Raw genomic sequence first — 23,759 nt, forward strand, 5'->3', positions numbered from 1 at the left:
TTCCCATCCTGAGAAGGACGGTCCTGTCATCCTGAGAGCACAGAGGGAGAAGTGTGGGTCCAGACTCCTCACGGCAGGTCAGTCCAGTCTCGGGAGCCCAGCCTCTTCAGCTGCCGAGCGGACTGACCGCCACCCCCGACCCCCCACCATGCTCTCTTCCTCCTTATGAGGCCTTCATGTTGTAGCAGAGGTAAAATGGCCTTTAGCAATCAGGTTCTCTTTGCCCGAGGCGTGCTGTGCTAGATGGTCCTCATCATGTATGAAGTCATCACTGGGCAGGGTTACGTGCCCTGGGACACTCATTCCTGGTCCTTGTGCCCTTATGGACGTAACCGGTATGCAGTTTGGTGTGTATCCTTCTAGAACTTTTTCCCTGTATTCACCTACATATATCATCATTATGCGTGGAAAATGGATGGTATTGTTTGTGGAGTTGTGATTTTTTTTTTTTTTCCGTAAACCACATCAAACTATAAGAAACGGGGGTGGAGGGGTAACTCGGCCGGGTTCATTCACTAGTATCTTAGAGATCTTCCCACATCGGTACAGGGAGCTCTAACTTAATATTTTCCTGCCCTATAGTATTCCAGTGTCTGGATGTGCTGTCATTTACTTTGCCCTCCCCCTGCTGAGGGACATTTACAATGTCTCCTTTTTCTGCTCAGTGGACAGCACTGCAGGGCACCTGTTCATACCCCTCCTTACACACACGTTTTTGCCGAGGGTGGATCCCAGGAGGGGATCCGAGAACACTTGCAGTTTCAATCAGTCTTCATACCTGCTGCTAAATCCCCTGCCCCAGTCTGTTACAGACACTCCCTGGCAGCCCTCAGGGTGGAAGGGCTCCCAGATCGCTGGGAGCTTTCCGGACTGAGCAATCTTTCCTGGCTCCTTTCTGCTGCAGACGGTTTGGTGGGGCAGGGGTGGGGAGGAGGGGCATTTGCTTCTTATTCTTTTGCCTTCCATTCTCTCCGAAAATTCTGTTTCTCAAAAGGCAGACCTCGCCTCCGTCTTGTCCTGGGGGAAGTGGGACCCAGATTACCATCTCCAACCGTCTCAAAGGGGCAGACCTGGACCAAGTGTGCGTGATCATAGAATTGCCTCCCCGGGGCCTTGGGAGGCGTGTTTGGGGGTGTAGTGGTGAGCCCCACCCTTCTTTCAGTGTGATATGGTTTATGTAACAATAAATTAAAAGTGCTGAGCCCCACCCTTCCCAGATGTTTTGGGGTGACCGAGTCAGGAGGGGAGAGGATTTTGGAGCAGGACAGGATGCTGGGCCCAGCTGGTCCACCCACCTGTCTGACCTCTCTCTCTCCCACTCGCAGACGTACAAAGGGTGTGGGTTGAAGGAAAGAGGGGGCAAAAAAGGAGAATCAAGAGGGACCTAAAAATAGATCTAGCAATGAAAGGAGACATTCAAAGGCAGGCTGGCGAGTTGCCCCTCCCTGACAATGCGCCCGGTTTTCAGGCTGATGACGACTTTTCAGGCGAGATACCAGCTCCCCTGAGACCAGTCCAGGAGTTGGCAGCCCCTCCTGGCTACCTCCTCCCTGGCCGGGCTCCCGCTGTCACCATGGACGTTGTTTCCTGGCCGGGTCCACCCCTGAGCCCAGCCCTGTCCCCTGGAGCAGACCCATCCTGCCTTCACGCCCTCCCTGGTCCCCGCCCACTCAGGACGTCCCCTCCCTGGCTGCACCCAAGGTCCTGGCGGCCTGGCCCGGGCCTCCTTGCTGACCTCGTGACCCTAGCCTTGCACCTGTGGCCTTGCCTGACCATCTGCCTGGGTTAAAGGATCTGCGTGGGGAATTCCCCGGCGGTCCACTCGTTAGGACTCTGTGCTTTCACTGCCGAGGGTGAAAGTTCCCTCCCTGGTCAGGGAACTGAGATTCCACCAGCTGTGTGGCACAGCCAAAAACCAAACCAAACCAAAAACAAGGATCCACTTGAACCCTGGTCATTTCCACTGGGCGAGTCTCCAGCCTGTGTTAAATGTCACACTGTGCCTTCTCCATGCTGGAGACCCTGAACCCCCGTTCCGGCTGCGCGTTGGCTCCACTGCAGACACGCGCTCCTCTGGGCCCCGGGGAGGCCATTCCAAACCTGCTGCAGCTTCCTCTCCTGCAGCCTGTTCTCCTTCCCAGAAAACACTCTCCTGTCGATGTGAACTCCCCGCCATCTGCACCTCTTCTCTCTGTGTCCTCACCCAGTTTCACCCGTCCCTCCTCTTCTTCAACAGAATTTTATTTATTTACTGAGTACTTACTGAGCACCTACTATGTGCCAGGCACCCTTCTAAGGGCTGAAGATACAGCAGCCACAAGTCAAGACTCTGCTAGAGTCTACATTCTAGAAGGGGATGAACAATCATCCAGAAAACTCCCAAGGTGGGTTTAGGTGGTGAAAGTGCTATAAACAACGAACAAACAAAGCAGACCAAGGTGGCGGAGGACAGAGCACTGGGGGTGAGGAGAGGGAGGAAACTTAGACAGGGAGGCTGGAGAATGCTGGGGTTTTTTTTTTTTTTCCATTTTTAAAAATTTTGTGAAAATACACATAACATAAAATCTTCCATCTTGACCTTTTTTTTTTTTTTTTTTTTTGGCGATACGCAGACCTCTCACTGTTGTGGCCTCTTCCGTTGCGGAGCCAGGCTCCGGACACGCAGGCTCAGCAGCCATGGCTCACGGGCCCAGCCGCTCCGCGGCATGTGGGATCTTCCTGGACCGGGGCACGAACCTGTGTCCCCTGCATTGGCAGGCGGACTCTCAACCACTGCGCCACCAGGGAAGCCCCATCTTGACCATTTTTAAGTATGTGGCCTTAAGAACATTCAGTGGCCTTAAGAACATTCACGTTGGGACTTCCCTGGTAGTGCAGTGGTTAAGAATCTGCCTGCCAATGCAGGGGATGTGGGTTCGATCCCTGGTCCAGGAAGATCTCACATGCCATGGAGCAACTAAGCCCATGTCCCACAAGTACTGAGCCCGCGTGCCACAACTGCTGAAGCCCTTGCGCCTAGAGCCCGTGCTCCGCAACAAGAGAAGCCACCGCAATGAGAAGCCCGCACGCTACAAAGGAGAGTAGCCCCCGCTCGCTGCAACTAGAGAAGGCCCGCGCACAGCAACGAAGACCCAACAGATCCAAATAAATAAATAAATAAATAAATTGAAAAAAATGAGAGAGAAAACAGTAAACTTACATTAAAAAAAAGAAAAACAAAACGTTCACCTTATTGTGCAACCATCCTCACCACCCATCTCCAGAACTTTTTCATCTTCCCAAACTGAAGCTCAGTATCCCTTAGACAGCAACTCCCCACCACAGTCCTCCTGGCACCCACCGCTCTGCTCTCTGCTTCTGTGATTTTGACTGCTCTCATGCGTGGAATCGTACAGTATTTGTCTTTTTGTGTCTGGCTTATTTCACTTAGCAGAACGTCCTCAAGGTTCACCCATGTTGTTCCAGGTGTCAGGATTTCCTTCCTTTTTAAAGCTGAATAATATTCCATTATGTGTACGTATCACGTGTTGTTGCATCGATGGATGCTTGGGTTGCCTCCACTTTTCCACTGTTATGAATCAGGCTGCTGTGAACATGGGTGTACAGATATCTCTTTAAGACATTGCTTTCAATTCTTTTGTCTATGTACACAGTAGTAGAATTGCTAGATCACATAGTCAATCTATTTTTAATTTGGGGGTGGAACTGCCATACTATTTTACAGCTGCCCCATTTGACTTTCCCTCCAGAGATGCAGGTGGGTTCCAGTTTCCCAGAGAAGGCCTTTGTGATAAGGAGGCACCCTTCGAGCAGGGAGCTGAACGTTGTGAGGGAGGAGGAAACGGGAAGGTCTAGGGACAGAGCATTCCGGGCCAGGAGCAGCAGCGCAGAGGCGGGGCGGGTGGTGGGAATGAGCCTATACAGCCGAGGTCAGCGTTGGGGGAGCAGAGGAGAAGGGGGTGGGCTGGACGGGTTCTGCAGGACTTGGCTCCGCCCACAGACATGTTCCTCCCTGCTGTCCTGCCCCCCTTGCTGCAGTCATTCGCCCTGCACACTGTCCACCTCAGATCCCAAGCCCCCGCTCTGGTGGTCTCCCTTCCCGGGGAGCTGCCTCGGCTTCTCTGGCTCCGTTCTCTCCTTGTTCTCTCCCTACTCCCCTGACCATCCTCTCTGCCCACGCCTCCATGTGAGGCGTTGACGTCCCAGGGCCTGGGTTCCTCCAGCCCCGCTATCCTCCTGTGTCCTCTGCTTAGGCAGCCCCTTCCAGGCCAGCGGCCAGCCCTTCTCAGGTGTGTTCCCAGAGCCGACCTTCTGCCCCACCCCTCCCTGCGACCCTGCACTCCATCTATGAACTGCTTTTTGGGGCCCTTCTTGGAAGCCCTGCAGACACCTCAAACTCAACACATCCCAAGTTGAACTCGCCATTTTCCCATGCTCCCCACCACCCGCCCGCCTTCTTCTCCACTTGAGTTTGCTATTCTGGCGGTTGGCACCAGATTTGAAAGATTTTAAATCCCTGGCATTTCATCTTCTGTTGCCATGTCTTAATTATGGATCAAATGAAATTCAGCCTCGAAGGCTACAGAACGAATCAGTCTGTTCTGTAAACCCACCCCAGGGCCTTTGCACTTGCACTTGCTTCCACTCTAGATGCTCTTCCTGCCCTTTGCACTGCTGGCTGCAGGTCTCAGATGAGATGTCACCTCCTCAAAGAGGCCTCCCCTGCTCACCCTGCTCATTCCTGTCATTTCCTTTCTCATGCTTATCCCAAGCTGTGATTATGTTCTTTATTTTTCTGCTTACTTGCATATTGTTTGCCTTCCCCTTTCAGAGTAGCTCCAGGAAGGCAGAGACCATGATTGTCCTATTCACAGTTACGTCCCTGCTGCCTGGCACATAAAATAGTACTGAGTAAATATCCTCCAAAAAACGAATAAGTAAGTGAATGCATTTAGACTCAGTTCCTGCGTTTAAGTAAGGAAAACAAACTTCGATGAACGACAGTTTAATAAACAAAAACACTCGTTTGGTCCTGTACCATTTACAGTGCACAGCGAGGGACGGCGTGGGGAACCAAGCCTGCCTGTCACCAGCCCCACAGCAGCCACGCAGAGGGCACAGCAGTTCAGCAGAGTAACGCAGCAACATTTTCAGGCAGTGTTGAGCGGAGGAGGACGAGGGTGCAGACTCTCAGAACCCAAAGGGGAAGGGAGAAAACAGGAGCTCAGAGGTCCGGGAGGCATCTTGGGTACCCGCCTGTCTCACACCCCTTGTTCAGGGCCCTGGAGGGCTTGAGGCTGTCAGGAGCCAAGAAGCTGGGGATGGGGGCCGTTGGGATACCCTGGTCCCGTGAGAGCTTATTCTGTGGCTGGTTTTCCTCTCTGCCAAGTCTCAGATGTGCCCCCCCTTTTTTAAAAAAATTAATTAATTTATTTATTTTTGACTGTGTTGGGTCTTCATTTCTGTGCGAGGGCTTTCTCTAGTTGCGGCAAGCGGAGGCCACTCTTCATCGCGGTGCGCGGGCCTCCCACTATCGCGGCCTCTCTTGTTGCAGAGCACAGGCTCCAGACGCGCAGGCTTCAGTAATTGTGGTGCACGGGCCTAGTTGCTCCGCGGCATATGGGATCTTTCCGGACCAGGGCTCAAACCCGTGTCCCCTGCATCGGCAGGCAGATTCTCAACCACTGCTCCACCAGGGAAGCCCTCAAACGTGCCCCTTTGACCAGTTTAGAATTCGGGCCACAGGGTCACACTCGCCCTCACTTTCTCCTTCCCAGCTTCGTGATAGTCGCTCTCTGTGCCTGGTCTACAGCCCTGCTGCTGAGAGTTGGACATGTGGACCAGCAGCACCCCAGGCCCCCCTACATTTGTCCAGTCAGGATCTGCATGTTTACAGGATCCCCCCGCGGTGGCTCATATGCTCACTCAGGTTTGAACTCTGGTCTGTATGTCAGCCGTCCAGTCTGTATGGAGCACCCACAGTGCCCCCAGCTCTCTGGGGTGCCTGACCGTGGGGACTTACTGTCAGGCTGGAGACTGAGAAAGCTCCTTATGTGATAATCTCTAAACTTTACATTTTATACACTTTTATGAGGGTTACGTCTGACAGTTTTTTACAAGACAAAGGCTGCTCGTGAGATGGAACAATTATGGGGCAGCCATGGCGGCCTCAGCTTTGTGACCTAAACCCTGAGCAGTGTGACTATCCCAAGTCTCAAAAGTCAGGACAATCAGGGAGGTTTCTAGGAGGAGGTGAGGCATAAGTGCTCTGTGAAGGAGAGTAGGATGCGGCTAAGTAGAAAGGAGAGAGAGGGTACGTGGGAGGCCAAAGCAGGCAGCACGAATGCATGCAGCCTCGTCACTGACTGGCTTCTTGACTTGTGGCTGGTCCTTTCCCGAACTGAAGTGAGATGCTGAGGACAGGAAGCCTGTGTCTCGTACGAGCCGTGTGCTGGCCTGTTCAGTGAGAGCTGGCCTGGTCACAGTTGCCACCACACTCAGGCTCCTATAAGCTGAGAGAGCTGACAGAGGGAGGCATTTAGAGGTCACTTCATTTTATTTTTTTATTGTGGTAAGAACACTTAACATGAAATCTACCCTCTCAATGTCCATCGAGGGATGGATGGATAAACAAAGTGTGGTCTCCACATACAATGGAATGTTATTCAGCCTTTAAAAGGAAGGAAATCCTGTCACGTGGTACAACATGGACAAACCTGGAGGACATGGTGCTCAGTGAAGCAAGGGAGTCACAGAAAGCCAAATACTGCCTGATGCCACTTACAGGAGAGATCTAAGACAGTCAGAGTCATAGAAGCAGAGAGTAGCATGGTGGTTGCCAGGGGCCGGGGGCAGAGGGAATTGGGTGTGGAGTCTGTGATGCACGAGATCCCTTCGTCTCACGGGAGGGAAGACTGCAGCTCCTGGAGAGGCCGCTGCTCGCTCGTGGCTGTTTGGCACGTTGGCGGCAGAGTCAGGAGTAGGCGCCAGGTCTCCTGATGCCTCATGCGGGGTGTTCCAAGATAGCGTGCTGTCCTCTATTACAAACTGCATCCGGAACCAAAGATTCTTTGCAACTGAAAGTTTTCTAGAGTATCTGGGCCAAACCCAGATTCACACCAGCCTGTGCTCAGGAACTAGAATAAGGCTGGATGTCAGCAGGAAGCGAAGCCTACCACTTGGTCCTGGGGGAGGAGGGGAGGAGGGGCTGTGTTTGGTCCCTCCTTCTTCCCCCCTTGTCCTGCAGGTGTTGCCTCTCCTTTGCCCTCCTCATCCCTCCTCTGCCACCTGTGGGAATAGAGGCAACAGCTGGGATGAAAGATGAGCCGTCTCTCCCTGAGCGCCTGTCTGAATTTTCGAGTGGCCGCTGAAGGCTGTGCTGGGAGCCCCGGTCTGCATTCCAAGGGGGAGGTGGCCACTGTCAGTGCAGGTGGTGCCCCGAGGGGCCTTGGAGACAAGCGTTCTCCTGGGGTCCCTGCCACCCCGTGAGTGTGGCTCCCTGAGCACGTTCCCTGCTCCAGCTGTGGCCTCGGGAGACCCAGGAAGGCCCCTCGCTGGGACCCTCAAAGTAGCAAGGGCTCATCAGGAGTATTTCCCCAGGGCTTGAAGCAGCCCTGGACGGCAGCCCCTTCCCTCTTTGCGGATGTGCCCCTTCGCCCCGCCCACGGGATGTGCGGCTGGCAGACGTGGAGCATCGGGGGCCTGCCTTGGCGCTCTGCCTCACTGGGGTGAAGCGTGTAACCTAGAGACACTTATTCGATCACAGGGAAGTTCTGGACACAGGCATCTGTGAGCCAAAAAGCCCCGAGGAATGCAGGTACGGTGCCTGGAAAGGGTCTTTAGGTGGAGTCACAGGTGCAGGGTAGGACTTATTTGTGCCTCAGTTTCCCCATCTGTGAAATGGAGGTAATAATAATAGTTCCTCATAGTTTTTTGGGAAGATTCAGTGAGGTAATTCATGTAAAAATCTCAGAGCCATATTTAGCACATACTAAGTGGTCAAGAAACACTAGCTGTTATATTATTAAGTACGTATTGTTATTATCCCTCTTTTACCGATGGGGCCCAGAGAAGAGAAGTTAACTTGTCCAAGGGCATAGGTTTAGGAAGCGCTGAAGCCCAATACTTGAACCCAGGTTTTCTGACCCCAGAGCGCAGGTCTCAGCATCAAGCTGGATGACAAGTTCTTTCTGTAAGTCCTGGGGTGCCACTTGGGACTGCAAGTGACAGCAGAAGGCAGTACCCACAACCTTGTGTGGATTGGAGTAGGTCCAAGGCTGCAGCTCTCGTGAGCTAAGAGGGGAGTTCAGCTGAGGGTGGAGGGGAGCTCGGGAGCTTAGGTCCTCACCACCTCAGAGCAGGGCACTGAGCGGGGACGAGGCCCAGGTGGGTGGAGCAGACATACAAGTAGGTGAAAGTCGTCTGAAAGGGAAGGGAGTCTCAAGGAGGTGAGAGGCTGAGGGTTACGGCGTGGAGGGTGGAGTTCCCAGGTGACCACAGGCTGGGGTACAGGTGTGAACTAGGGAGGGGGCACTGAGCCAGGCACCAAGACGTCAGGACATGGGGCTTGGCCCGGAGCTGGCAGAGATGAGGGTGAAAGGAAAGAGGCAGCTGTTTAAAGGCAGAGCAGGTATCAACCCAGGAGGCCTGCAAACAGGGAGAGAGGTGACAAAACAGGAGCTTTGGAGGTGGTTTCTTCCTCTTCTGCAGGACAGGACGCTGTGGAGAGATGGTGTGACCCCTGGGAATACATAGGGCCATGCTGAGGGCCAGGCCATACAGCCTGGGGCTCATTACCCTACTTCTCACAATAACCGTAACGGTGATTGTTATTATAATACAGTGGCAGTGATGCCTCCTCTTCGGTTCTTCACTGAGAATGAAGAGCTTTTCTGTCCACAATCCTACATAATCAGGGTGACAGCCTCTAAAACAGTGGTTCTCAAAACCTTTTGGTCTGAGACCCCTCTAACCTCATAAAAATGATTGAAGACCCCTAAGAGTTTTTATTTCTATAAGTTATATCTATCCATAGTTACCACGTGAGAAAGTAACGCTGAGAAAAACTTAAAACATCTATCTTTTAATTTATTTAAAAATAACAACAATAGACCATTATATGTTAACATAGATAGCACTTACTATGAAAAATAGTTGTTTTGCAAAATATTTAGCGACAGGAGTGACCAGGTTTCACATTTTTGCGAACAGTGTTAACTTCCGGCTTCATAGGGGACGCCTGGATCCTTCTCGGGTTCCGTCTGTTGAAAATGCTGTTTTGGTCAAGTTTAGTGAAAATCCAGGCTCACACAGATAACGTAGTTGGGAAGGGGAGGCAGAACCCTGGGGCTCCTCAGAGCAGACTTGGGGAACCGCTGTTCTAGAAGGGGCCTAGGAACCCCCGTCTTATAGCTGGAGAAACTGAGTCCCAGGCAGAGGACCAGGGCTCCCAACTCTTTCTGGGGTCTGTTCAGCCAGGGGGGTCCCTAAGGGAGGACTGTTCCTCCCGCCCTGCGCTGCTCCCAGAATAGCCAGCACTGAGCCGGCAGGTTTGCCTGGGGCCTGGGGAGGAAGTGCGGCTGGGCGGCCCAGGGGAACAGGGGAGATAAGCCGCTTGGGCTTGGACTTCGGACAGAAGGGCGGCTACCTGATGTAACCCTCACAGCGCCAGCCTGAGAAACGCGATAGCACGGGCCCAGCCCCCACACGCCGGGGAGGAACCCTGTTCCCAGAAGTCTGTCCCTGGACACTGCCGTCAACCGCGGAGTTCATTTCCTGGTTAAACAAACATCTATATTAAATGGCCCGGCTGGGCAACGCCCAGGAGCAGCTTCTGAGGAGAGCCCCAGGCACATGGCCCGCCAGGCCTTCTTCTCTGGCTGGCGAAGACACATCCATCATCAGCAGAGTCACTAAAGCGGGACAGCCTGTGCATCCTGCCCAGAGTCTGCCCGTCTGGCTGGAGGGCCTGGGAGGGACGTGCAGAGTGGCCCGTGCACAGAAGTCCCTCCCGACAGCTTCAAGATTGTGACAGTGGTAATGAGGACAACTTCAGAAGTTCGGAGGGGTGGGGCGGGGACACTCCATCCATCGTCTCATCATCTGGTCCTTGCAGTGGGGGAACACTGACCCCCATCTTCCCGATGAGAAGACAGGCGTCAGAGGAGGGCTTGCACTCGGTCAGATAGGTGCTCGTGGCCTGGCTGGGGTGTGGATCCACGCGTCCTCGCTTCCGGCACCGCTCCCGTTGCTGTGTGCCGTGGTGGGTGCTGCTCTGCGGGCTGGGAATCAGAAAGGGCTGTGGCGGGAGGACTAGCCTGGGTGCCCTGGAGTGCTGGACTCCTGCTGCCTCCTTCACAGTGAAGGTGAAGAGCAGTAGGTGTCTCCCAGCTTGAAAGCCCACCTCCTCCAATGAGCAGAGACACGATTTACTGGGCACTTGCCCAGGGCCAGGCACGCTGCCAAGTGCTTCAAGCTTGGAGCTGACGACCTGGCTCTGAATCCTGGCTCTGCCACTTACTAGCAGGGACTGTGGGCAAAGGGTAGGACTTAACTTGTTGCTCAGTTTCCTCATCTGTAAAATGGAGATCATAATAATAGCATCTACCTCCTAGGTTGTGGGGAAAATTCAGTGAGATAATACATGTGAAAATCCTAGAGCCATACTTAGCACAAACTAAGTGTTCAATACATGCTAGCTCGTATATTATTAGGTAGGTGGTATTATTATCATCATCATCATCCATGTTTTACAGAGGGAGCTCAGAAGAGAAATAACTTGTCCAAGGGCATAAGCGTAGGAAGGAGTGGAGCCCAGGACTTGAACCCAGGCCTTCCGACCCCAGAACACAGGTCTCAGCATCAAGCTGGATGACAAACGAGATTTGACTCACAGGCCCCTGGAAGATTGGACGTCATCTTGATTCTCGTCTTCATCTTATAGGGCCAATTTCCTGACCCCGGTCCTTTCTCTACAAAGTGATTCTCTTTACGGGAGCTTGACCACAGGGTTTTCTTAACTGTTGAGGCCTGTCCTGGCAGAATACGTTTCCGTTGTGAGGGTTTTCTTTACGAAGTCTTTTTGCGTGTGGTACTCTGCAGGAACCCCTGCTTGGGAAGTGAGCTGCTCTTGCCTGCAGAGCCCCACGCTAGCCCTGTGGATGCACAAGGCAGACCGGGAGTCATGATGCGGTACCCGTGGGAGGGTGAGAGGCCAGGTGAGGCTGGAGGCCTCTGCAGGCCTCACAAGTTTCCCTCCTGCTCTGTGGATGGTGTAACAGCATCACCCACCACAGAGGCGGCAATGAGAGGCAGGAGGAAGACTGACCGTAGGCCCAAGTTTTGCTGAATTTGGGTGGCCTTGGAGAGACTGAAATCTCCAAAACACTGTGCTCTTAGCCAAGAAGCTATTAGGGACACACCAGCTAGGGAAGGGAACTCGTTTATTGAGCACCTACTATGTGCTGGGCACTGTATCTCAATTCCATCCGTTTATTCAAACGTTTCTTGAACATCTCCCGTGTACAAGGGTAACATTAGGTAGTGTGACTGCTATAAAGAAAAGTACAGCAAGAAACAGGGTTCGAGCAGAGGTTCTCATCCAAGGTGAGCTCTTGCCCCCCAGGGGACATTTGGCAATGTCTGGAGACACATTCAGTTGTCACAACTTGGAGTGGGGCTACAGCTGTCATCCAGCGGGTAGAGGCCATAGATGCTGTTAACAGTCGTGCAGCACGTGGGACAGCCCTTGCAGCGAAAGCTGTGTGGCCCAAAATGTCAGTGGTGCCAAGGCTGAGAACCCCGGAGTAAGACTGACTCTGGGAGTTCTCTGGGTCGGGTGGTCATGGATGGCCACGTTGAGGATGTAACTTTTGAGCAGAGACCTGAAAACGTCAGAAAGTAAGAATGAGAAGAAGGGGCTTCCCTGCTGGCGCAGTGGTTGAGAGTCCGCCTGCGGATGCAGGGGACGTGGGTTCGTGCCCCGGTCCGGGAAGATCCCACATGCCGCGGAGCGGCTGGGCCCGTGAGCCATGGCCGCTGAGCCTGCACGTCCGGAGCCTGTGCTCCGCAACGGGAGAGGCCACAAGAGTGAGAGGCCCGCGTGCCGCCAAAAAAAAAAAAAAGAATGAGAAGAAGATCTGGGCAAGAGCATCACAGGCAGAGGGAACAGCAAATGCAAAGCCTGAGTTAAGAGTGCATCATCCCAGACAGCAGTGTGTGAGACCGGGTTGGTCATTCTCCATGTATTTCAGGTGAAAAAGCTGAGGCTCAGAGGTCATGGTTTGCCAGCCGTGACACAATTACACGATGCTGGAGCCAGGATTGGTACTTAGGTATGCTTGATTCCACGGTCCATTTGCTTTCCTCTGCCTCAACTGCTATCAGAGGAGTGGCTCAGCCTCTACTCTGCAGTTGAGGCCTTTCCCTACTTGACCCTGTAAATTATTTGTTCTTATTCCATCCCTGGGCACCTGGTTCTGTTCCTCAGGGTACAAAAAGCACAAGCATAATGATAGCGGTTAACTGTGTAGTGTTTACTGTGTGCCAGACACTGTTCCAACTGTGAGATGCAGATATGGATACAGATACAGAGAGGTCTCTATCTGTATATATACACACTCATTTAATCTACACAATATGCGTGTGTGTGAGATACCATTATACTGCTGTGCCCATTTTACAGGTAAGGAAATTGAGGTACAGAAAGGTTAAGTGACTTGTTTAACAAGGGAGAAGCAGGATTTGAGCCCAGACTGCCTGGTTCCAGAGTCCGTGCTCTTAGCCACAGCCCCATGCAGCTGCTCCCTCAACAGGCAGTGCGTTTCTGGCCACTGGAGTAGATCATCGCATCTCAAGTTTAATAACACACAGGTTCAGCAGAGAACGGCCTTCAGAGGCCACTCTACTCACACCTGGGAAGCTAAGGCCTGACCTCGGAAAGTGACTTCTGCAGGGTTGCAAGGGAAGGTGGCAGGAGACCGGAAACCAGGAGCCATGCGTCCCGTCAGTGCCCTCTTCTCCGCGGCGGCCACCCCACCCAGCCTTGCCTGCACAGGCCCAGTGTCTTTCCCCATCTGTCCTGTCACTGCCCCATAGTGTCTCTGCTCTTCCGGATACACCGCGGTGTGTCTGATATCCGGCAGGTTTGGGGCCACAAGGGTTGCTCGTGGCAGAAGGCCCGGGCCTCTGCCTCGGCCCCCACTCATCCTTCCTGTTTATAGACAAAATCTCAGTTATTGTCGAATCTCACAGGTGCGGAGGCTGGGGTTCAGATGGGTTAAATGGCTCACCTTCTGAGGTTAGCCAGGAGAGTCAGTGCTTCCCAAGTGGTATGAATATTCATTCATTCATTCATTCACTCGTTCATTCTTTCAGTAACAAAAGAGGACCAACCCCAGGCTGGGCACTGTCCTGCAGAGGTGCACTTCCCGGTGCCTGCCTGCAGGGGGAGATGTAATCGGTGTCCTGAGGGGGCTGCCCAGAAAAGACACCTAATCCAGCCTGTTCGGGGAGGGCATCAGGAGTGCTCCTCGGAGGAAGTGATAGACATCATGGCTAAGTCTCCAAGGATAACTGGGAGGTGGCCAGGCAGAGAAAGGAAGAGTACACTGAGGTGACAGCATGTAAAAAAGCAAGGAGAGCTCGCTTGGCACAGAGAACCGCAGGTTGTTCAAAACCTGCCGGGCTGTGGGCAGAGTCTGCGTGGGTGTGAGGGCGGCCGAGCATGCAGGCCGCAGCAGGCACTGGGCTGAGCACTAGATGCTGTTAATGTCCACATTACAGATGAGGCAGCCGGGGTGCGGCGAGGCTGAAGATCACACAGGTAGTGAGTGCCGGGGTGGCCTGAGAAGCCTGTGGAATTCACCTCCGGCAGCGTGATGGTCCTTCTATAAACCTGACTGATGCTTGTGGAGCTGGGATTCCCCTTCTACTGCCCCCATGGGTACTGTCCCTCCTGATGGCTCTGTTTCCTCCCACAGGTGGACGGACAGTCCAGAGCCCACGTCATAGCACAGGAACTGCTGTCTTCAGAGAAAGCGTGAGTCCCCAAGCAGCTGCCTGTGGCCTTGAGCTTGTTAACAGAACATCACCCCTCCCCGGCTTCTACAGAATGAGAATTAATGCACACTCAAACCTCTTTCCCCCTGCAGATACGTGGAGATGCTCCAGCACCTACATCTGGTGAGTTAATCACTTTAATTGTCCAAAACGAATCGCCCTTTTACAAGGCTGTGATATAAGGGGCAGAAAAGCAATGAGGAGACAGAGGTGCTTTCCACAAGCAGAGGCACCTGTTCACCGAAGCTTTTCAGGGAAGTCTGTCTCCTGCTTCGTGTGCTTCAGGGGGCGAAGAGCACACTCTTTCCATGGAGCTACCCTCTGCCTGAGTGGAGGGTACATAGGGGACGTGCTGAGGTTTATGGAAGGATGTTTGCGGTCTCCTCGACCCTCTCATTGAAGAAGACAGAAGGAGGACAGATGTAGTTCTGGGTCGTAGCTGTGTGTGTGCAAGTTCAGGTGTGTGGGGTGGGGACATGCATGTGCGTGTGTGTGTGTACAGGTGTGTGCGCTCATTGTATGTTTAGGTCTATGTGGAGAAGGTGATGTGTTTGCACAAGGACCAGGCAGCTGGGGTATCAAGAGACTTTCTCAGTCACCTTGGTATTGGGACAATAACACCTGAGCCGGTGGGGTCAGGGGAATCCTCTGGATTTTCAGAGGAAAAGAGGCCAGACTGGGGACTGCCTGGATTTCTGGCACTGCCACCCTTCACAACCTGCCAGACTGCCTGGAAGGTCTCCCTGTGCAGTCAGTTCAATTCAGTTCAGTGAACGTTTTTTGGACACTTGCTGTGTGACAAGAGCTGGGGATGGAAAGTCGGGTCAGACAGGTCCCTTCTGCAGGGGCAATCTGGCCAGCGAAGGAGACAGATTGGTGAATGAGTAATTATCCAGAGCAAAAGGGAGTGACTGACAACCTCAGGGAATCTAGGCAGGCTTCCCGGAGGGGGTGACTTTGGGGCTGAGTCATAAGGAAGGGCAAGGGAAGAGGGTGCAGCAAAGATGTGGGAAGTGAGGGCATCTGTCCCATAAAGGCCCTCGTGACCGCTCCCTGCTCGGCTGGGCTCTCTAAGCCATCTGCAGTCTCCTCGTAGGCTGGCACCTGGTCCCGTGCTGCTTTGATTCGTCTTTGTGTCTTTCCAAGAATGTCAGAGCTGGGAATGTCCATCCTGAGCGTTTTGTCGGTGGTGATGCAAAGGCCAGTGCCCCTCGGTGGCTGAGCCAGGAGGAAGCCCCAGGTCTCCTGACACCTGCTGTGCTGCCGTCCTGTGTTAGTCACGTGTCCCCTCCGCCTTTGGAGCTCTTCGGGGCAGGGGCCTTCTTGCCGGCAGCGGAGCACCAGCACCAAGCCAGGTCTTTGGTCGAATCCTGCAGAGGTCCCTCTCGGTGACATCACCCTGGTGTCATGTTGCCATGTGAGCAGACGCACCCAGGTCCCCGGGAGAGGGGGGATAGAGCACTGCTCTGGCCCTGCACTCCCAGCCCCTCGTTTTTGCCCTTCAGGCTGAGAACTTTGTGTGGGTGATTAAACCCAAAAGCCCTCAGGTGTGAAGCGCAGTGGCCCCAGCACGGCAGGAAGCATCACTCTCCCTTTTGTAATGCTTCTCCCTTGCTTCTGAGCTGGCAGCTTGACAGAGGGGCTGCGCCTTTTTGTTTTATGACTTTGTTAAGAGGGTTCTAACTGGGAAACTTCCATCTCTGTTTGCACTGCTTCCTGCCAGTTGGAAAGATGCTGAAGCCGCTGGTAATCCATAATAATATCCTGAGGAGGGGAAAAAAAGAGCCCATAAAAAAAAAAATCACAACTCAGAAGCTAGTTGTGGGAAATTGTGGCCTGGAGCTACATTGTGATGTTAGTGCTTATGGGGATAGAAGTGGCAGAAATGCCCCAATGTGACTCCAAGTCCTAGCCAGGGACACTAGTCCAAAGGAGACCACAGACTTTGGGACGTTCTCCACCACTCCCCTCCCTGGGTCTGTGTCTGATTGCTAAGGTTGGCAGGTACTCTCAGAATTTCTCTGTGGAGATCCGCTGCTTTTGAAATTCCAAGGCTGCCGGGTGGTGGGAAGGGCCCAACTGTGCATTTCAAACCTCCCCAGCTAGAACAGTCCCTGACTCCATCGTGCTTTTGTTGAGTGGGCGACAGAGATGGCCTCTGGCCTTCTGTGTTAGGGATTCAACTTTGTGTTTGTCAAATGGTAGATAGCGCTACCTCAGGGATTCATAAAATTTCTGGTCATCCAGAAGTGCATTCTCATGGTCAAGATCTTGTTTTTCTACAGCCTATTAACTAAGAATGGATTTTACATGTTTTAAACACTTGTGGAAAAAAAGGCAAAGAAGAGTATATGACTGAGACCATATGTGGCTCACAAAGCCTGAAATACTTAGCATGTCTTTACAGGAAATTTTGCTGACTTCTGGTTTAAAGACTTGCTCTATCCTTCCTTGAACCCAGTCATAAATGTATTCATCCACCTGCCCACCTGTGTGTATGATCAATCTCTCATCCACTCATCTAGCCAGGCTTTCACCCACTCATCTGTCCTTCCATCTGTCCATGCACCTAATGATATGTCCATCCACCCATCCAGCCAGCCAGTCATTCATCAAACTCCCTGTCCACCCATTCATCCATTTGTCCATTCATCCGTTCATCCATCCATCCATCTATCTATCTGACTCACCCGTTCCTTCTGGACAGAACATCACAGGATGTTTACAACACCGTAGACACTGAGATAGGCCTTGGATCCCCAAAGAGGGAAGAGGCCCCCAACCTGCCCTTGAGTAGGTCTCCTTTTTCTGTTGAGGGAAAGGTTGGAGGTGGGGAGGAGAACTATATATGTGAACAGTTGTGCTACTCTGTGGTAAGTATAATTTGTGCAAAAGTCTGCACGAGCATGGGGGGCAGAGAGGCTTATTCCCCTTTGGGGTATCCAGGAAAGTTGGCAGAAGAGGTGCCACTGACATGGACTTTGAGGGAGCCACCAGGCCAAGGTGGTAGAGGAGGGCAGGTCGTCAGCATAAGAACACTCACAGGCCTAAAGGAACGTGATATGTGTGGAGAACAGGGCACCATCACACGTCGTTAGAACATGGATACGTTTGGAAAGGCAGGTTTCCAAGTGGGTCAAGTGATGGGTCCAAAACCAAGGTTAGGACCAAACTGAGATGTACCTAAAATGCCAAGCTAGAAGCCTCCTGCTTTTCCTTGCATATAATGAGTCATTGGAGATTTTAAACTGGTGTGGCCCCTAGACACCTTTAATTCTCTTGTTTTGTCATCTAAAACAAATCCCTCTCCTAGTGTAACCAAAAGTGCGGTCTGGCTGCTCGCCACTCAAAAGCCAATAAAGAGGCCGCGTTGGTGGAAAGTTTGCTTTATTTTGGATGCTGGCAACTGGGGTGGACAGTGGCACAGTGCGGACGCCTATCCAAAGGCCGACTCCCCACCACTGACAGTCGGGGGCAAGAGCTTTTATAGACACAGGGAGGGGGCTACACGCAGAAGCAGCACAGTCAGCTCTGACAGTCATCTTGAAATTGGTCTTCAGTGGTCTGACCAGCAGCATCTTGATTGTATTAGGTACAGTTAATCTTCAGTTCCAGGTTCGGTTTGTTTCCATCTCTTTGAGGCCAGTTTTCGGAATTGTGGCAGCTTATGTCATGGCTACAGCCTGGTCATGATGTAGTTCACTTCTTCCACCTGGTGGGCATTTTAGTATCTATAAGACAGCTCACAGGATATGGCTCAGGATATTATCTATAGCCCTTAAGGAACTAAAGGTCCTTGACTATGTTTAATGACTAAACTATTATTATTTGGTCTCCTTTGACTGTTTTCATTTGTTTCTGCATTTTCTCATTTCTCTGATTAAACTTATTCTTTGGCCAAAATTTTTCCACAGACAAAAGGCAGACTGAGGACGTGGGGTAGGGGGTGGGCAAGGACCATAGGGTCCTGCTCCGTGTCACTAGCAGTTGCAGAAAATTCCTACCATGGGTCCCTCCTTTGGGCCGAAGCATTGTAGGCCTGTGCATAAGCCAGTCTGCTGACTGGGAGAGGTGACTGTGGAAGCTGTCACCATCTGAGACCCCAGGAGGAGGTTGCTCACCCAAGAGGCCCTATGCGATCATCCACGTCTGCGCCCTTTCCTCTGACCACTTTCTCCTTCCTGCACCCCAGCTTCACTGGCCTTCTTGTTGTCCTTCAGGTGCTACAAACGCAGTCACATTGCATGGGTTTTGCACTTGTCCTTTCCTCCACTGGCATGTCCTGCCCCTGCTCTTCTCACAGCCAAGTTCTTCCTTCTCATTCTGGTCTCAGTTCAAGTGTCACCTTCTCAAAGGTGGTGCCCAAAACTTAGTGGCATAAAACAACCATGTTATGATGTTCATAGATTTTCCGGGCCAGGAATTCGGACAGGGCAAGGTGGGGAGAGTGTGTCTGTCCTCCATGATGTCTGGAGAAGACTAAAATCAAGGAGTGACTTGATGACCAGGGGCTGGAATCAACCAGAGGTGCCTTCACACCAGCAGCTGCTGCTCGGTGCTGGCTATTGTCTGGGACCCCAGCTGGGCTGGCGGCCAGAACACTTACTGGTAGTCTCTCTGCCTGGGCAGGTTTTGGCTTCCTCACAGCATGGTGGTTAGATTCCAAGAATGAGTGTCCCAAGAGGGAGCCAGGAGGAAGTACGTGACACTTCTATGATGTAGCCTTGGACAAAGCCAGGTCATAAAAGTAGCACCACTACTACCACACTCAGTTGAGACAGTCACAAAAGTCCACCTTCGCTCAAGGGGAGGGAACATAGTCTTCACCATTCAGTGGGAGGAGTATCATGAATACAGGATGGCTGCTGTATTCTAGCCATCACATCTATGTCCCAGGCAGGAAGAAGGAAATGGGGGGAATCAAAAGGTTATGCTCCTGGCTGAGTTGGTCTACTTGAGACCAATTTCCTGAAAGCCTCGCTGGACAACTTCTGCTTTCATCTCATTTGGCACTCCTAGTTGCAAGGGAAACTGGGTCAACTGGGAGTCATTCGGTCAAAGTTGGGTTCAAGTCAGCAGCTGTATTTCTTGTGTGTTTATTCTGGGGCCCAGTCTGAAGGTACAGCAGGTTCCTCGGGGGAGGCTATTCCCAGAGTGATGGTAGGAGAGCAAGTAGAAACACCAGAGGGCTCCTAAAATTCACGCTCACAACTGGCGCATCGTCGCTTTTTCCCACGTGGCTTTGGACAGAGCAAGTGTCATGGCCAGGCCCAGAGGCAAGGGACGGGGATGTGCTCTCCCCTGCGATGAGGCCGTGACAAGGGTGGGGATGCAGAGAGGGCAAGGAACCGCAGCTCTCCTGTCTTCTGTGCTCCCTCCTGCTTCATTTTCTTTTCTTTACTGCACCTTTTACTATCTGAAATGATCGAATTTATCTGTTTGTTTACTTGTTATGTTGTGTTTTTATTTTCATTCACTTTCACATACTTTCTAATTCCCTTTGTGCTTTCTTCTTTGACCCATGGGTTATTTAAAATTATTTAGTGTCCACATATTTGTGAATTTCCCCCGTTTCCTTCTGCTTCTGATTTCTAATTCCGTTGTGGTTGGAGAATGTGCTTTGTGTGGTTTCAGCCCTTTTAAATTTATTGAGACTTGTTTTATGGCCTGACATATAGTATATCCTGGAGAATGTTCCGTGTGTACTTGAAAAGGATGTGTGTGGGGGTGTTCTGTAGATGTCACTGAGGTCAGGGTGATGGTAGCGCTCTTCAAGTCTGCTGCACCCTGTGATTCTCTGTCTCGTCTTCCATCCGTCCCGGAGAGTGGGATGTTGAAGTCTCCACCTGTGGGTGTTGAGTCCTCCACGTCTCCCTTCAGTTCTGTCTGCTTCGCTTCGTGCATTTCAGGGCTTTTAGATGCTTGCTTATTGTCTGCCTCTCTCACTAGACTTGGAGCTGCTTGAGGGCAAAGCTCTTGTCAGATCTCATCCCCAGTGGTTTGTGATGCCTGGGATGCTGTCGGTGCTCAGTAAATGCCTGATGAATAAATGATGGCGGGGTCAGTTCTTCCAACAGTCTTACCATTTTTTCAATCAAAATTGTTTCCTGAGCAACCTCCTGTGGGGTGGGTACGGGGGACTTATGGAGGAATGACAAGCGGGAGGGCCCTGCCCTCCAGGAACTGACAGTCCAGGAGGGAAGTGGGCATGAAGGAAACAATATTAATACAGTGGTGGGGGGCACCCAAAGGCTGCAGGGGCTCAGGGGAGGTACCTGCCCCAGGCCTCTGGGGGTCCAAGAAGGATTCCCAGAGGAAACGTGTCTAAGCTGAGACTTGAAGGATGGGGATGAGTTAGCTGGGTGGGGAGCAGTGAGGAAGGCTTGCACCTGGCAAAGGGATCAGCATGTACAAAGGCCCAGAGGCCAGCTGGAGAATGGTGTGACTGGGAACGGAAAGAAGTTCAGCCTGGCTGGAGCGTTGTGAGTAAGAGAGCGGTGAGCGCTGAGGCCAGCACAGCCGGGGCAGAGCCCGGAGAGCCCGCGAGGCATGCTTGGGGTTTGGGTTTGATCCGCTGAAGGTCCGTGGGAGGCCGTTGGGTGATTCTAGCAAGAGTGAGAGTGGGCTGCGGTGCTGCAGGCAGATTTGAGGACTGTGTGCCTGGGACTGATGGGCCGTCGAGTGTGGGAGGGGGAGGGCAGGCTCCAGGCTGACCCCAGATTTCTGGCTTGCTGACTTGCTGACTCACTAAGACAGCAAGTGCTGGAGGGGGTCAGGCTAGGCTTGGGGGCAGATGATGGGTTAAGTCGAGGGAGGGGGTCTTGGGGAAGGACGTGCTAGTGGTCAGCTGGGTGCGGGATGTGCACCAGAAGCGGTCAAGTGTAGAGAAGTTAACTGAAGCTCCAGGAGAGGCTCAGATTTCCCCAAGAGAGGGTGCAGTGTCAGGAGAGGGCTCTCAGGGACCCTGGGAGGAGGGAGGTGCCCTGGAGGGGGGGGGCCTGCCGACTGGCAGGCTTTTATGAAGGGGCGAAAGGACTTTGGGAGAGGGGTATTAGGCAGACACGGTACAGAAGGGCAGGGAGAGGCTCATGGATCCTCCCTGTGCCCCTCCCACTGACAGCACTGCCTGCTTTTCTCAGCGGTGGTAACTGCTGGAAAGGGTGTCAGGGGCGTAAGGAGCACCCCAGGACACAGCCCGACTTCTCAGACTGCTCGGAGAAAGAGGAGAGTCATTCAGAAGCCCTTCCTTATCAGCACGTAGGAGTTTAATTTGGCTGCGGCCTCGGTGCTGACATGACTGGGGCAAACAGAGGATCTAGAGGGACTTTTCGGCGACTTTCTGAGTTTATTTACCTAAATTGGTGTGCTGTCAGTTTGGCCCCCCTAGTCCCCTCTTTTCTCACCCAGCCATAGAGCATTTGTTGAGCTCCTATGTGTGCTTAGCAATTTACATACATTAGCTCATTTAGTTGCATATAGTTTGTGCTCAGTAAATATTTCTCACGTGGTTGGATGGATCCAGAACTGAGTCCCAGAGAAGGTGAGTGACTTACCCAAAGTCACACAGCCAGTGAGAAGTGGAGCCAGGGCTGTTTGACTCCAGAGCCCTGAGAAGGGGGAGGAGACAAATAAATGTGGAACAGTCCAGTGAGGTGGCAAGGAGCCCGAGGAGGGAGGAGTCAGTGTGAGCGGGAGGAATGAAGTCAAGGAAGGCTTCCTGGAAGAGGAGGTGTTGCGATGGACATGGATGGACAGGAAGTAGAAACAGGCCTTCTGGCAGGTAGGAGCCACAGAAACAAGTGCACAGATGGGAGGGCTTGGGGAGTGTAGGGTGTACAGGAAGAGTCTGGAGAGCTGGTCTTCAGGCAGAGCCTGAATGCCAGGATGTGTCGTGTTTCAAAAAGGAGACATAGGAATTGGGGAGCCCTGAGGACCCGAGCAGGGCAGATGTAGTGAGGGAGTTGTAGGGAAGGTTGGTCTGGTGGGTTTGGTGGGAGGGGGCGATGCTGGAGGACCACAAGTTTAACCCAGACTAAGCCCCCAGACGGCCTCATGCTGAGGCAGTTGATGTATAGCCAGGAAGATTTTCTGTTTTTCAGGGGCAGGAACGAGGCTGTCTCTTACTTATTTTTGCAGCCCCTGCCCACTAAGAAATAATTTTTAATCAAGTTGGCGGGGGTTGGGGGGGTTCTGTTTCTCAGTCTTCGCTGGCAGAGAGCACATTGATCTTTGGGAGAAGCAGAGAGAAGCAGATTTTAGTTGCGTGTGAGAAAATGTGCTCGCTTTCCCCCTGAAGTGCCGGGGGGGTTGGTGAGCTCCCCATTTTGGGAGGTACAAATTTGGTGGCTGTTGGGGGCATCTCAGTAGAGGAGTTTCCTGTGCTAGACGTGTGGCTCTTCCCTCTGTATTTCATTCAGTTCAGGAAAAGAAATTGCTGTGTGACCTTGGAAAGTCTCTTTCTCCTTGATGCCTCACCCTGAGATGGCTGATGGGACTCAGACATTTTTAGCCATGGAAGCTTGTTTTCAAAGGAATTTTACTCAGAATGCCAGTATGAAGAGTGGATGAAAGTGGAGGCACTTTTGTTCAGAGGCAGGTGGAGGCCAAAGTCGGCTCTGACTCCACCTTCCTTGGCCCTGGGTCTCCACGGAGTACAGTGTGAGAAAGACTCATCTACATCAGTGGTTCTCAAAGTGTGGTCCCCGAAACAGCAGCATCAGCATCACCCGGGAACTTGTGGGAGATGCATAGTCTTAGATCCCACCTCAGAACCTCAGATCTGCTAAGTCAGAAACTCTGGGGGTGGGGCCTGGCCATCTGTGTTTTCAGAACCCTCCAGGCAGTACTAACATTTGAGACACACAGATGGGTGATCCTGTAAGTTCCCTCCGCACAGGCCCCTCGGCTTTAAAAAACTATGGATGCTTGGGTTCCACCCTCAGAGGTTTGTGTTTAATTGGTCTGGAGTGCAGCCTAGCCATGGAAACCAGTGGAACCGCTCCCCAGGTGATTGCAATTTGCACCTGAAATGGAGAACCTAGTGGGAAAGTAGCAAACATGTTGCTTTGTTCAGCACAGTTGTGAACAAAGCCGGGTCAATCCAAGGGTGAAACAAAAGTGGGTAGACACAGCCTGCTCTCTGCTTAATTGGAGGGAAGATAATAGAAACATGCGGAGCAGGTAAATAGCCTGACGATGCAAAGCCTTGTAAAGCCATTACTTTTCAGGCTGGGATACAGGTTACACTGCCCCAGGTATGCAGTAGGTGCCTGGGGCATAGTTGAGGCCACGGGATAAACACGGCACATTTATTAAGAGCTTCCGCTTTGCTCTAGTTGTGAAATTTTAAATTAATTAAATTGGGTATATTTTGGAGAATAATGTAAAATATGCATTCATTTTTAAGCTAAAATATGAGACTTCAGAGACATTCTGAGATCGGGGTGGCTCCCTTCAGGCTGTGACCCCAGATTTCTGGAGGCCCTAGGACACTTGAGAGTCCCTTAGACTGATTGCTGAAGTAACCCAGGAAGGCCTCATGATGGAGGTGGCGTTTGAAAGCAGCTTTGTATAACCGAAACTAACACAGTATTGTGAAGGAATTATACTCCAATGAAGGTCTATTAGAGAAAGAAAGAAAGATGAGCAAGATATGGATCAGATGCTGGAGGCACAGAACAAACACACAGAGGCTGGGAAAG

The 23,759-nt window shown here is 52.2% G+C and overlaps 1 protein-coding gene across 1 annotated transcript in view; it reads left to right on the forward strand.

Moving 5' to 3' along the window:
• The window catches only part of FGD5 (FYVE, RhoGEF and PH domain containing 5), a 114,774-nt gene that overhangs the window by 51,271 nt on the left and 39,744 nt on the right, over positions 1–23,759 (forward strand). The window contains exons 4-5 of the mRNA XM_082847665.1: positions 13,980–14,038; positions 14,151–14,181. Coding sequence (XP_082703791.1) covers positions 13,980–14,038; positions 14,151–14,181 — 90 coding nt within the window. The remainder of the gene's footprint in view (positions 1–13,979; positions 14,039–14,150; positions 14,182–23,759) is intronic.

The sequence above is a fragment of the Leucopleurus acutus genome (assembly GCF_964270905.1).
Source record: "Leucopleurus acutus genome assembly, chromosome: 10".
NCBI classification, from domain to species: domain Eukaryota; kingdom Metazoa; phylum Chordata; class Mammalia; order Artiodactyla; family Delphinidae; genus Leucopleurus; species Leucopleurus acutus.